The sequence below is a fragment of the Carica papaya genome, chromosome 3, assembly GCF_054855325.1.
Source record: "Carica papaya isolate Zhongbai chromosome 3, ASM5485532v1, whole genome shotgun sequence".
Lineage (NCBI taxonomy): Eukaryota > Viridiplantae > Streptophyta > Magnoliopsida > Brassicales > Caricaceae > Carica > Carica papaya.
In genome coordinates, this window is record NC_142311.1 from 34402661 (window position 1) to 34415130 (window position 12470).

General features: G+C 31.3%; 1 protein-coding gene across 1 annotated transcript; it reads right to left on the bottom strand.

The window, feature by feature from the left end:
• Positions 1–784: 784 nt before the first annotated feature.
• LOC110824492 (protein AGENET DOMAIN (AGD)-CONTAINING P1-like) lies at positions 785–2830 on the bottom strand. The gene is made up of 2 exons (XM_088216107.1): positions 2418–2830; positions 785–803 (listed from the first exon to the last, which is right to left on the bottom strand). The coding sequence occupies exons 1-2, from the start codon at positions 2828–2830 to the stop codon at positions 785–787; spliced, it is 432 nt and encodes a 143-aa protein (XP_088072233.1).
• Positions 2831–12470: the final 9640 nt, after the last annotated feature.

A 12470-nucleotide genomic window follows, 5' to 3' on the forward strand; every position in this document is an offset into this window, starting at 1 on the left:
TCACATGCCAAATTGACCACATACACACACCCAACCCTCATTGATAATGGTTGAATGAGTTCTCCAAGTCTTTTAAGATTATTTCTTTATTTTCACTCTGTAATAAATTTTCTAAATTTGTTATTTAATTATTCTTACGCCCACATCACACATATTATACATACTCATCAAACTAGGGTCTTTTTATGTATCCTTGATATCCTAACAGTTTATACCATGAAAACCAACACATATAAGAATTCTGTTACCAAATAGAGTATAGCAATTCATCAGTAACTTCAATAATAAACATAAAAAAGAACACAAAAATCAATAATAAAATTCTGTCAAAATCATGCACTAATTTATAATTTAATAATAAATTTATTAATTATTAGACGCCATAATTTTAATTTCTTAAACATACTAAACTATATTTGTAAACCTTCACGCACTTATCTAATTTTCGCATAGATCTCATTCACAAAATTATTCACGAGATGCAAAATCAACTTGTTGCAGTGATATTTTTCTTGAGTTAGTAGTATCATGCCAAATTGGTTGAGCCCTATCTACTTGGATCAAGGTGTTACATGTAATAATTAAATTTTCTTAATTGAAGTAGTTACAATGGAACAAAAGTGCGATTTAGCCTATTCATTCATAAAAAAAAAGTATAGTTATCTCATTAACATGAAATTTATTAATAAATCACCCTGATTATATTACGATTTTATGAACTATATTTGTTAACTTATACTAATTTTCTGTCGTTTATCAGCTAACTCCATCACCTTCTAGGAACTCAATTTGCTTCAATCACCCTGTAAAACAACAATAAAGAAAAAATTACACAAGTTAGTATAGAAAATAGATAATGAAAATTCAAAGCCCAAATTATAAAAACAAGCAAATACAAACCTTTTAGTTGAAGGTAATAGAATGGTTATCTCCATTCCTCAATCACAATATATTTATATATATACACATACATGAGTTTATTGTATCTCAGTTTCCATAAAATGCTTTTATAATTCACTTATTACTAGCATATTCTTCAAAGCTAGAATATCTAATATTGGTTTTTCAAGAAAAAAAATATACTTTTAAATAGCAACTTATATACAAAAATTTTACGATCTATATAGTATAACTTGTATATAAAAATTTGACAAATTACAATGATATTAATATTATTGATTTTTCATATTTGAATCACTTTCATTTTAGTTTGAATTTCTCTAAAATTTTATTTCCTACTTTTATTTCATTCTATTGTTAGTCCTGATAATACATAAGTACCAACAAATGCTTAAAATCTATTTAGCTAAAATATACGCTAAGATACTAGGAGGTTAAGACAAACAAGAATGTTTATTCATTCTATAAAACACTCATGTTATATAGACATCTACATGACTTATTAAACATTGTTTTTCTTTTTACATATGAATAAAATTTACTATAAATATTCTTTTAATTAAATTTGAGACCCTAACATCCACATGATTATTATTGTTACAATCCTATGATTGTGATTTGGTTTTGTCAACCCATGTTTCCTCTATATTTCTAATCACTCTCTAATTATATTAAATCAAGTTAATATTATAATTATAATTTCTAATTATCATATCAAATTTTTATAACTATTGCATATATCACAAAAAATCCAAAATTTCATGAATTCATATTATAAGAGAGAGAAATGCACAAGAACAACAATACATTTTCGACACATGTTACCCAACTATTGTCGTAGTTGAATCTCCTCCTTAATCGTTGAGAATAACATCAACAACTAATCTATAATAATTGTCTCAATAAAAAAATTAAATTGATTGTTTTTACTTTAAATGATGAAAAATGGTCATGTAAGTTAAAGAGATCTAAATTCTTAAAGGATGTATACGACTTTAACTGTCTAATAATCTTATATATAGATCATGATTCATAGATTATAGAAAAATTCGCACATTTCTTAAAATCTTTAAAGATTCAACCAAAAAATATTTATTCATAATTAATGTTATAATAACGACAGAGAAAACAATAATAATAACGACAATTATTATAACAATAAAAATAATAATAAACCCGTAAATCTGCAATTTTTTGACCATTTTCATATATATATATATAAACCTTTGCTCCTAAACATTATTTAAAGAAGTCTAAGAGGCCTTAGCTTACCCACCCTTTTAGCCTAGCTTAACGATCCTACTACATACAACCCGATCTTAGGTCTACCGCTTTATATATGCAAAGCTAAGCTCAAGTAAGAAAATGACAGCAGAAAGGCAAACAACAGCGAGTGAAACTTGAAGAATAATAATCACCAAATCACGACTAAAAACTATCAAATAAAAATGAGAAAATACATGAAAAAAAGAAAAACTGAACTTGAAAAACGATGAAGAAGAGAAGATAAAAAATACCCAAACTTGGTAGAGACCCATTTTTCATCAACCCAATCCAGATGGATCCTTAACTTCTCAGTATCGGGAAAAGTGATGGTCTCTCCAGTGGTGTGAAAATGCACAACATATCCAGACTCTTTCTTTTCGCAGATAGTTCCACTCCACCAACCGTCATTGTCATAGGAGTCAACTTTATCGCCTGTAGATAAATCTTCAGCTGGGAAAGGAACAATCGGCGGCCTAGGCCTAATCTCATTGATGTTGATAATCTCTCTCAAAGGTCCTGACCCGTCATCTTTGATCAAATTCTTATACTCCACAATATACATAGTATTGCTAATCTTCCTGGACACTATTGCTTCATAATAAGAGCCCAGGTAACCCTGCTCTCCGCTGCTCACTTCGATTTCGTCTCCTCTCTTGAATTTCATTTTTCCTAAAAATCTGAGGAAAAGTTTGGATGTTTTGGATGATTTGCTTTTGGGTTTGCAGGATTTTATAGCTGTAAGGGTAGGTGGCATTATACATATGCAAAATATTCCTAGTCGTCTTCCTAATATGCCAACTATTGATGATTTCTTTCCAAAATTATGCTAATTAATCCATGAATCTTATTATTATTTAGCAAATTTGTAAGTTATTTAATATAATAAACAATAAATTTAAATATAAAAAGACTTGATAATTAATGAATTTAATATTAATAGATAACTTTGTCTTTTTTTCCCCATAAGACATCTTAATTTTTCAAATTATAGTTACTATAAAAATAGATATATTTCTTGTTTCCACCCAATAATTTATTATTTTTTTAATTTTTCCTTTCTTATATCCAGCAAAAAAAAGAAAAATATCACCATTCTTTTCCATCATTCATCTTCTTTAATTTTCTTCTCCTTTAACTCCATTTCCTTACTTGTGTGACCTCATGAGATTTTCTGTTTGTTTATAGAGATATTTTTACTTAATAAAGACATATTTGTTTTAATATCAAATTTTTGTCATTTATGTCGTATGTATGTACATACATAGTTAGATTTAGTAACCTCATACTTTTAAATTTGTGTGACCTCATGAGCTTGGCGGGGGATGTTATGGATAGATTCTATTACTAACTACCCTTTTTATGCTTATCGTGTAACAATTTATAGTTATCATGTATATGTTATCTCTTAGCTTATAGTTATTCATCTCATGTATTGTATTATGTATTATACAAATCATAATGAGAATACAACATTCACACTTTTTCCCAAACTTGTGTAAACATAACACTTAGTCGTTAAGAATAACATCGACAACTAATCTATAATAATTGTCTCGATAAAAAAAGATTAAATTGATTGCTTTTACTTTAAATGATGGAAAATGGTCATGTAAATTAAAGAGATGTAAATTCTTAAAGGATGTATAAGGCTTCAACTATGTCTAATAATCTTATATATTTATTGTGATTCATAGATAATAGAAAAATTCGCACATTTATTAAAATTTTTAAAGATTCAGCCAGAAAATATTTATTCATATTTAACGTTAATAATAACAACAGAAACAACAACAATAATAGAATGTGAAATCAGTAACTTTTTACCATTTTCATTTTTATACATACATATATATATATAAACCTTCGCTCCTAAAAATTAGTTAAAGAAGTCTAAATGGCCTTCGCTTACCCACCTTATTACCCTAGCCTACCAATCCTACCACATGTAAAGCTAAGCTCAAGCAAGAAAATGATAGTAGAAAGACAAGCAACAACGAATGAAACTTGGAGAATAATAATCACAAAATAACAGCTAAAAACTATTAAACAGAAATGCAAAATTAGGTTAAGAAAAAAAAAAAACTAAACTTGAACTTGAAAAATGATGAAGAGAAAATAAAAAAATACCGAAACTTGGTAGAGACCTATTTTTCATCAACTCAATCGAGATAAATCCTCAACTTCTCAGTATCAGGGAAAGTGATTGTCTCTCCAGTTGTGTGAAAATGCACAACATATCCAAACCCTTTTTTTTCACAGATAGTCCCACTCCACCAACCATCATTCTCATAGGAGTAAACTCTATTTCCTTTAGCTATGCACGCTCTTGGAGCACCTTGTAAATATTCTTCAAAGTGGATATTTCAATACTATTAAATATCATGCAAGTTAGTATTTCTATGTTGCTTTGAGCATTCATTTTATCTATTTTTTATTTAATTATGAGTTTTACTTTTTTTTTCATGTTTAAATATTTACTAATCTATATGGATATTTTACGTGATTGATTTAACATTATTTTTATTATTATTTATGAATAAAATTTATTATCAGTATTGTCTTAGTTAAATTGAATACCTAACAACCATGTGATTATGAATTATGTGATTTGTAGGTCCATCAACCCATGTTGTTCCTTTATATTTTTAATCATTCTCTAACTATAAGAAATTAATTTAATATTATAACTAAAAGTTCCAATTATCGTTTCAAAATCTTATACTATAAAAGTTCAACTACTACATATACCACAAAAAACCCTAAAATCCATAAATTCATGTCATAAGAGAGAAATACACAAGAACAACAGTACCTTTTGCACATATATTACATAAGTATTATGATAATCGAATCTCTATTTTCTCAGTTGTTAATGATAACATCAACAATTGATCTACAATAATAGACTCAAATAAAGAAGGTTTTTAAATCAACTATTTTTACTACAAGTGACGAAAAAAAATTGTTACATGTTAAAGAGATCTAAATTTTTGAAGGGTGTAAAATGCTTCAACTATATCTAATAATCTTAAATCTAGATTGTGATGCACAAATAGTAGAAATTTTTGAACATTCTCTAAACTCTTTAAAGCTTCAACTTAAAAATATATATTCAGATGTGATAGTAATCATAATAACAGAGACAACAAAAACAATAACAATAAATATTATAACGATAACAACAATAATAGTGTTAATAGAGATGAATAACTTTATTAGCCCTTAGATTGGTAATTTCTTACAATTTTCATATATATGTTAATATAAACCTTCTCTCCTGAACATTAGATAAAATAGTCCAAAGAGGCCTTAGCTTACCCAACCTCTTACCCTAGCCTATCGATGCTACCACATACAACATGATCCTAGGTTTACCAGTTTATATCTATAAAGCTAAGCTCCTAAAAGAAAATGATAGCCAAAACGCAAGTAACAACAAATGAAAATCAAAGAATAATAATCACTAAGTGATAGCTAAAAAACTATCAAAAAGAAATGCGAAAATAGGTTTAAAAAAAAGTGAACTTGAAAAACGATGAAGAAGAGAAGATTAAAGTTACCCAAACTTGGAATATCACGGACCACACGCCGTCTTATAGGATAATGATTAGAGCATATTTCTTTAAATTATATAGACTCGAGTTAAGTAAAATACCTTAACTTTATTAATAATAAAAGAGTCAGAGAAGCATTACATCCCTTACATATAAATATATATAACAAACTCTAAATTTTCTTACTTACATTACTAAACAAAAATACGAAAAGGTAACCTTAATATTAGAGTCTAAACTTCAGAAATTTCTTATGTATCACCGCTCACTTTTCAACGGTATTTTCAGTATCTGGAGGGTGATAAGGGATGAGATAAAATATTCCAATAAGCAATATTATGAAATCACAGTATAGTACATGCAATATATAGTTTCTTTACATACAAAAAAAATATATATCATATAATCTTTTATCTAAAAGGCTTTTTTACATGCCACTTTATCTAAAAGGTTGCCACTTTTCACATGTCACTTCATCTAAAAGTCGTCATTTTCTATTATGTAATTTTATTTAATAGTTACCACTTTTCATTATACTACTTCATTTAAAAAATTTCCACATTTTCTCATGCCTCTTCATCCTTATCCATCCTTTTTTCATTTGACTCTAAACTATGTCCTTAACTTTATTATATATTTTCAAACACATGTAATGTTTATTCTAGCTCCTTCATCCTTATCCATCCTTTTTTCATTTGACTCTAAACTATGTCCTTAACTTTATTATATATTTTCAAACACATGTAAAGTTAAATTAAATATATAAAATATAAGAAATTAACTCGGAGGTATTTTCAAGCTATCATATCCTCCCCCTTAAAAATAAATTTAGTCTTCCAAATTAGACTTTCCAGTAGTCATAAACAGATGTGGGTATTTATCCTTCATTTCCTCTTTTGGATCCCATGTGGCTTCTTCAGTCGAATGATACTGCCATAGTACCTTTACTAAGGAGAATACCTTGGACCGTAGTTCCTTTCTTTGCGATCCATTATCCGCACAGGAAGCTCAATGCAGGATAGGTTATCCTGAAGTGCAAAGGGTTCATATCAAAGTAGATGCGATGATCTGGGTGATATTTCTTCAACATTGATACATGGAAGACATTGTGTATGTTGGCTAACTCAGGTGGCAATGCTAAACGGTAGGCGACAATTCCATATCTATCCAATATCTTAAAAGGTCAAATAAATCAAGGGCTGAGTTTTCCTTTCTTCTTAAATCTCATAATCCCTTTAATTGGTGAGATTTTCATAAACACATGGTCACCTACTTCGAATTCTAAATCTCTTCTTTAATTATCGGTATAACTTTTCTGTCTATTTTGAGCTGTCAGAAGATGTTTTCGGATAAATTTTACTTTCTCTGTAGTTTCTTCCACTAATTCAAGTTCAACTAGCTTTCGTTCTCCAACTTCTTCCCAACAAATAGGTGATCTGTAAGGTCTTTTGTACAAAGCCTCATAAGATGCCATTTGAATGCTGGAATGATAACTATTATTATGCGTGAACTCAATCAAAGGTAAATAATCATCCCAATTACCTCGCAACTCAATGACATAGGCTTGTAGCATATCTTCTAGAGTTTGAATTGTCTGTTATGATTGACTATCTGTTTGAGGATGGAAAGCCGTACTAAAGGATAGCTTGGTCCCCATAACATTCTATAAACCAGTCCAAAATCTTGAAGTAAAGCAGGGATCTCAATCGAAGATGATTGTGATTGAAAATCCATGCAATCTCACAATCTCCTTAATATAGAGTCTGACCAACTTGTCCAGTGGGTAATTTACTTTTATAGCCAAAAAATAAGCAGACTTGGTTAATCTATTAACGATAACCCAAATAGCATCATGTTAGATTTTATTTCAGGTAGACCCACCACGAAATCCATAGTAATATGTTCCCATTTCCACTATGCTACCGGCAAGGGTTGAAGTAGTCCTGCTAGTCTGTGACGTTCAGCCTTCACTTCTTGGCATAGAAGACATTTAGAAACAAACTCTGCTATATCCTTTTTCATCTCTCTTCTTCGATATTTGGTCCTCAAGTTCTGATACATCTTAGTGTTGTCAGGGTGCATAGCAAATCTAGAGCAGTGCACTACTTCTAATATCTCATTTTTTATACTATTATTATTTGGCACACATGTTCTATTTCCAAACCTCAATATAGCATCTTCCAATAGTTTGAATTCTGGCCTAAGTCCCTTACTGACATCTTCCATAATTGACTTCAAGGTAAGATCAGACTGCTGAGCTTCTTTAATTTTCTGCATCAAAATGGGTTGTACTTTTATATTAACTAGGTATCCTCCTGATCTCTTATGTCAGACATTCAGATTCAATTTCTGGAACTCCTCTATGAGTCTCCACTCTGAGGCCATTATGTAGGCAAGATTACAAGTACTCTTTTTAGTAGGTGTATCTACAACCATATTGCCTTTTCTTAGATGGTATAGAATCTTGCAATCATAATCCTTAAGTAATTCCATCCATCTCCTTTGGCGCATATTAAGTTCTTTCTGTGAGAACAAATACTTCAAACTCTTATAGTCTGTGTGAATCTCGAAACTTTCACCATATAGATAATGACACCAGATCTTTAAGGCAAAAATTATGGCGGCTAGTTCTAAGTCATGGATAGGATAGTTCTGCTCATGATTCTTTAATTGTCTAGATCCATAAACTATCACTTTTTCTTATTGCATTAGCACACATCCCAATCCTTGCTTTGAAACATCACTGTAGATAGAGAATCCACCAGTACCGTTAGGAATAGTCAATACTATGGTTGTTGTCAATCACTTCTTCATTTCTTGAAAACTTTTTTCACGCTTGTCATTCTACTCAAAGTTTGTGTCATTTCTAGTAAGTTGAGTTAGTGGAGTAGCAATCTTTGAAAAAATTTCAATAAACTTCTTGTAGTATCCAGCTAGACCGAGGAAACTTCGAACTTTTGTTACTGTTGTAGCTCTTTTCTAGTTTACTATTGCTTCTACTTTAATTAGATCTACAGATATTCCATCATTTGAAACTCTATTCTGAGGAATGCAAAATCCTTTAACCAAAACTCACATTTTTTAAACTTGACATACAACTTATCTTTTTTAAGTATTTCAAGCACTATTGTCAAATACTCTGCATGTTCAGCTTCACTATGTGAATAAATCAATATATCATCAATGAAGATGATGAAAACTTATCCAAGAATGGTTGAAAGAATCTATTCATCAAATCCATAAATGCTGCAGGAGCATTTGTTAGACCAAAAGGCATGACTAAGAATTCATAATAGTCATACCTGGTCCTGAAGGCAGTCCTGGGAACATTCTATTTCTTAATTTTTAGTTGATGTTATCTAGAACGTAGATCAATCTTTGAAAATACTTGGGCTCCTTGAAGTTGGTCGAATAAATCATTGATACGAGGCAATATACTTATTCTTTATGGTAACTTGGTTTAGTTGCCTATAGTCGATACAGAGTCTCATGGTACCATTCTTCTTCTTCACAAATAGTACTGGAGCTCCCCATGCTGATACACTTGATATGATGAAACCCTTATCCAATAATTATTGCAACTGTTTCTTGAGTTACTCTAATTCAGCTTTTGCCATTCGATATGGAGCCTTAGAGATAGGACTCGTACCAAAAATTAAGTTAATGAAGAACTCGATCTCCCGATCTGTAGGTCAACCTGAAAGATTTCTCAAAAAATATCAGAAAATTCCTTCACCACTAGTATTTGTTATAGATTGACTTCTCTACTTTTATTCTCCACTACATAAGCTAAATATCCTACACATCCCTTCTCAAGTAATCGTTGAGCTTGAATGCAAGATACGAGATATGGATATTGGGCCTCCCTAATCCCTTTAAATTTGAAAGCCTTATCATTGGGAACATTAAAGGTCACCGTCTTCCCATGATAATCTATATTAGCATGGTACGCAGCCAACCAATCCATTCTTAATATGATTCAAAATCATGCATATCTAAGAGTATGAGATCTACTGGTAACTCTCTGTTGGCAATCTCAACAATACATGCTCGACATACTATACTACTTGGGTAGAGACTACTAATACATAATCTAACGGTGACTATTTAATGTTTAGATACTGAGCAAACTCATGTGATGAAAAGAGTGTGTAGATCCTGGGTTTATTAAGACCTTAGCCAAGGTGCTAGAGATAGTGAACATACCTTGGATCACATCCTAGGAGGCTTCAACATCTCTTTCAGTAAGGGCATATACTCTTCCTTGAGTTCTTGGCCTGGTCTACTCTTTATTGATAGGACACTCTTTGATCCAATGTTGAGTACTGCCACATCTTATGCATCCATTTGTCAGTTTGTAGCAGGATCTAGTACCATGGTTCTTTCTACAATAGGGGTATATTTGCTCTTGCCCTTGTGCTGGAATTATGAGATCTATCTTATGCCTTTTATTAGGTTGTTGGCTCGTAGAACTTCCTCTTATTATTTGAAATAAACGGTCGAACTCGCTGGATCTATTGTGGGACTAAACTTGTAGCCTCTTCTGCGATTTGGACCTGTTCTAGTACTTCTTGATAGTCATTAATTTTTAGAACGGAGATTTTATCCTAGATCTCTTTATGTAGGCCTCTCTAAAACTTCCTAGCTCTTAGGCTTCCATCTACTACTAAGTTAGGCACGAATAAAGCCAGCTCTATAAACCTCTTTGTATATTCTGCCACTCTCATATTCCCTTGCTTTAATTCCAAGAACTCTAATTAATTATGTTCTTGAACAAATTCAGGAAAATACTTCTCGTAGAATGTCGTTCTAAATGCTTCCCAAAGGATCAATGTCCTCAGGGATCCCTTTTTTAAGTGTCACCAGCATTCTGTAGCTCCCTTGAACATGAATGTGGCTAATTGTACCTTTTGTTCTGAAGTAGGGTTGAGAACATCAAATATCTTCTCCAACTCCATGATCCACTATTCGGTTAATATCGAATCGGTTGCTCCAGCAAATGATGGTGGGATCATTCTCTTAAACCTTTCAATGAGCTTTCAATTATTTTCCTCCATTGGCTGGGTGTTACTGGTACTAGCATTATTACCGTTAGTAGCACTTTAGCTATGAACTACGTGTTGACTTACCATTGTAGCCTTCGACTATACGCATGAGTCTTTCTAGACTTTTCTTGATCTGATCTTCCAGAACCCCCATGTGTCTGCTCTCTCAGTATCCTTGTCATTTCCTATATTCATTAAAATTTAGAGACATTTCCCTATGTTTCACAACTCTATTCTAAGTCTTATGTAACCCTAAGCCTCATATTCAATGGATGTCCTAGAATTGTGCTTTTATACCACTTGTCACGGAATACATCCCGTCTTATAAGGTAATGATCGAAGTATATTTCTTTAAATTATATAGACTCGAGTTAAGTAAAATACCTTAACTTTATTAATAATAAAAGAATCGCAGAAGTATTATATCAATTAAATATAAAACATAAACATATGTACCAAACTCTAAATTTCCTTACTTACATTACTAAACAAAAATATGAAACAGTAACCTTAAATATCAGAGTCTAAACTTCAGAACTTTCTTCCGTATCACCACTCACTTTACAGCGGTATCTTCAGTATCTGGAGGGTGATAGGGGGTGAGATAAACTATCCCAATAAATAATATTATGAAGTTACAATATAGTACATGTAATATATAGTTTCTTTATACACAACAAAACATATATTATATAATCTTTTCAAAATAGATACGAATCAGAAAACAAATTCATGTTGTATACTTCATCACTATTATGGAGGATCAATCAGTTACCACATATTATGCGTAGGTACAGATACTTATCACTAGTTCCCTATGTACCCGAATACAGAACGACATACATGAGTATCTTGAAACACTGCTACCCCCCGAACACAGAACGGTTATGTATGGGTCACACTTATCACTTCACCAATACACTCAAACACAAAATGGTTATGTATGGCCAGATTGAAGCCTAGCATAATGCAGGTACTTTTAGAATAACTTCTTTCTACAATGAGTGATGCAAACATATCAAAATCACATTAAAAAAATACAAAGTGAAATAATACTTAGATCGAAGTAAAACTTTAACAAACACTTACTTAGCAAATACGAAAGACAAATAAAATACGTGCACATTTTTATATTGAAAATATGCAAAATACTTCAAAACTACATAGGCTATGAATTAATAAAATCTAGTTTCCTTAGATCCTTAGCAGTTGTAGTCTTAACTCCAACAGAGTTCTTGCTTTATTTATGACTTTTTTCTCTAAAAAAATTTTTAACACCTAAATGAAAATAAATATTTTTATTTATTTATTTTTATTATTTATTTATTTATTTGGATTTTTTATTTAATTTAATTTAATTTAATTCAATGAAAATAAAAATAATAATAATGAAAAATTAGGTAAAAATATTATTTGGATTTAATTGAAATTGATTTTGGGAAAAAGGGGTGAAAATTTGGATTTTGGGGGTATTTTTGAAAAAAAAATCAGAAACCGGGGGTCAAAACGTAATTTAGAAAAGTTGTGCCACGTCAGCGGCCCGGTCAGCAGCCCTGGCCAACCAGGACGCGCCGCGTGGCAAGGACACGCTAACCAGGGGACGGGCCACGGGGGCGATCCGCGTGCGCGCGATCGGACGACCCAGATCCGTTCCCGCGTGCACGGATGACCCAGATCAAACGTGCGCATGGACGGCCCAGATTCA

Coding starts and splice junctions, on each gene's coding strand:
- LOC110824492 (XM_088216107.1), bottom strand. CDS start 2,830: ATGAAATTCAAGAGAGGAGACGAAATCGAAGTGAGCAGCGGAGAGCAG.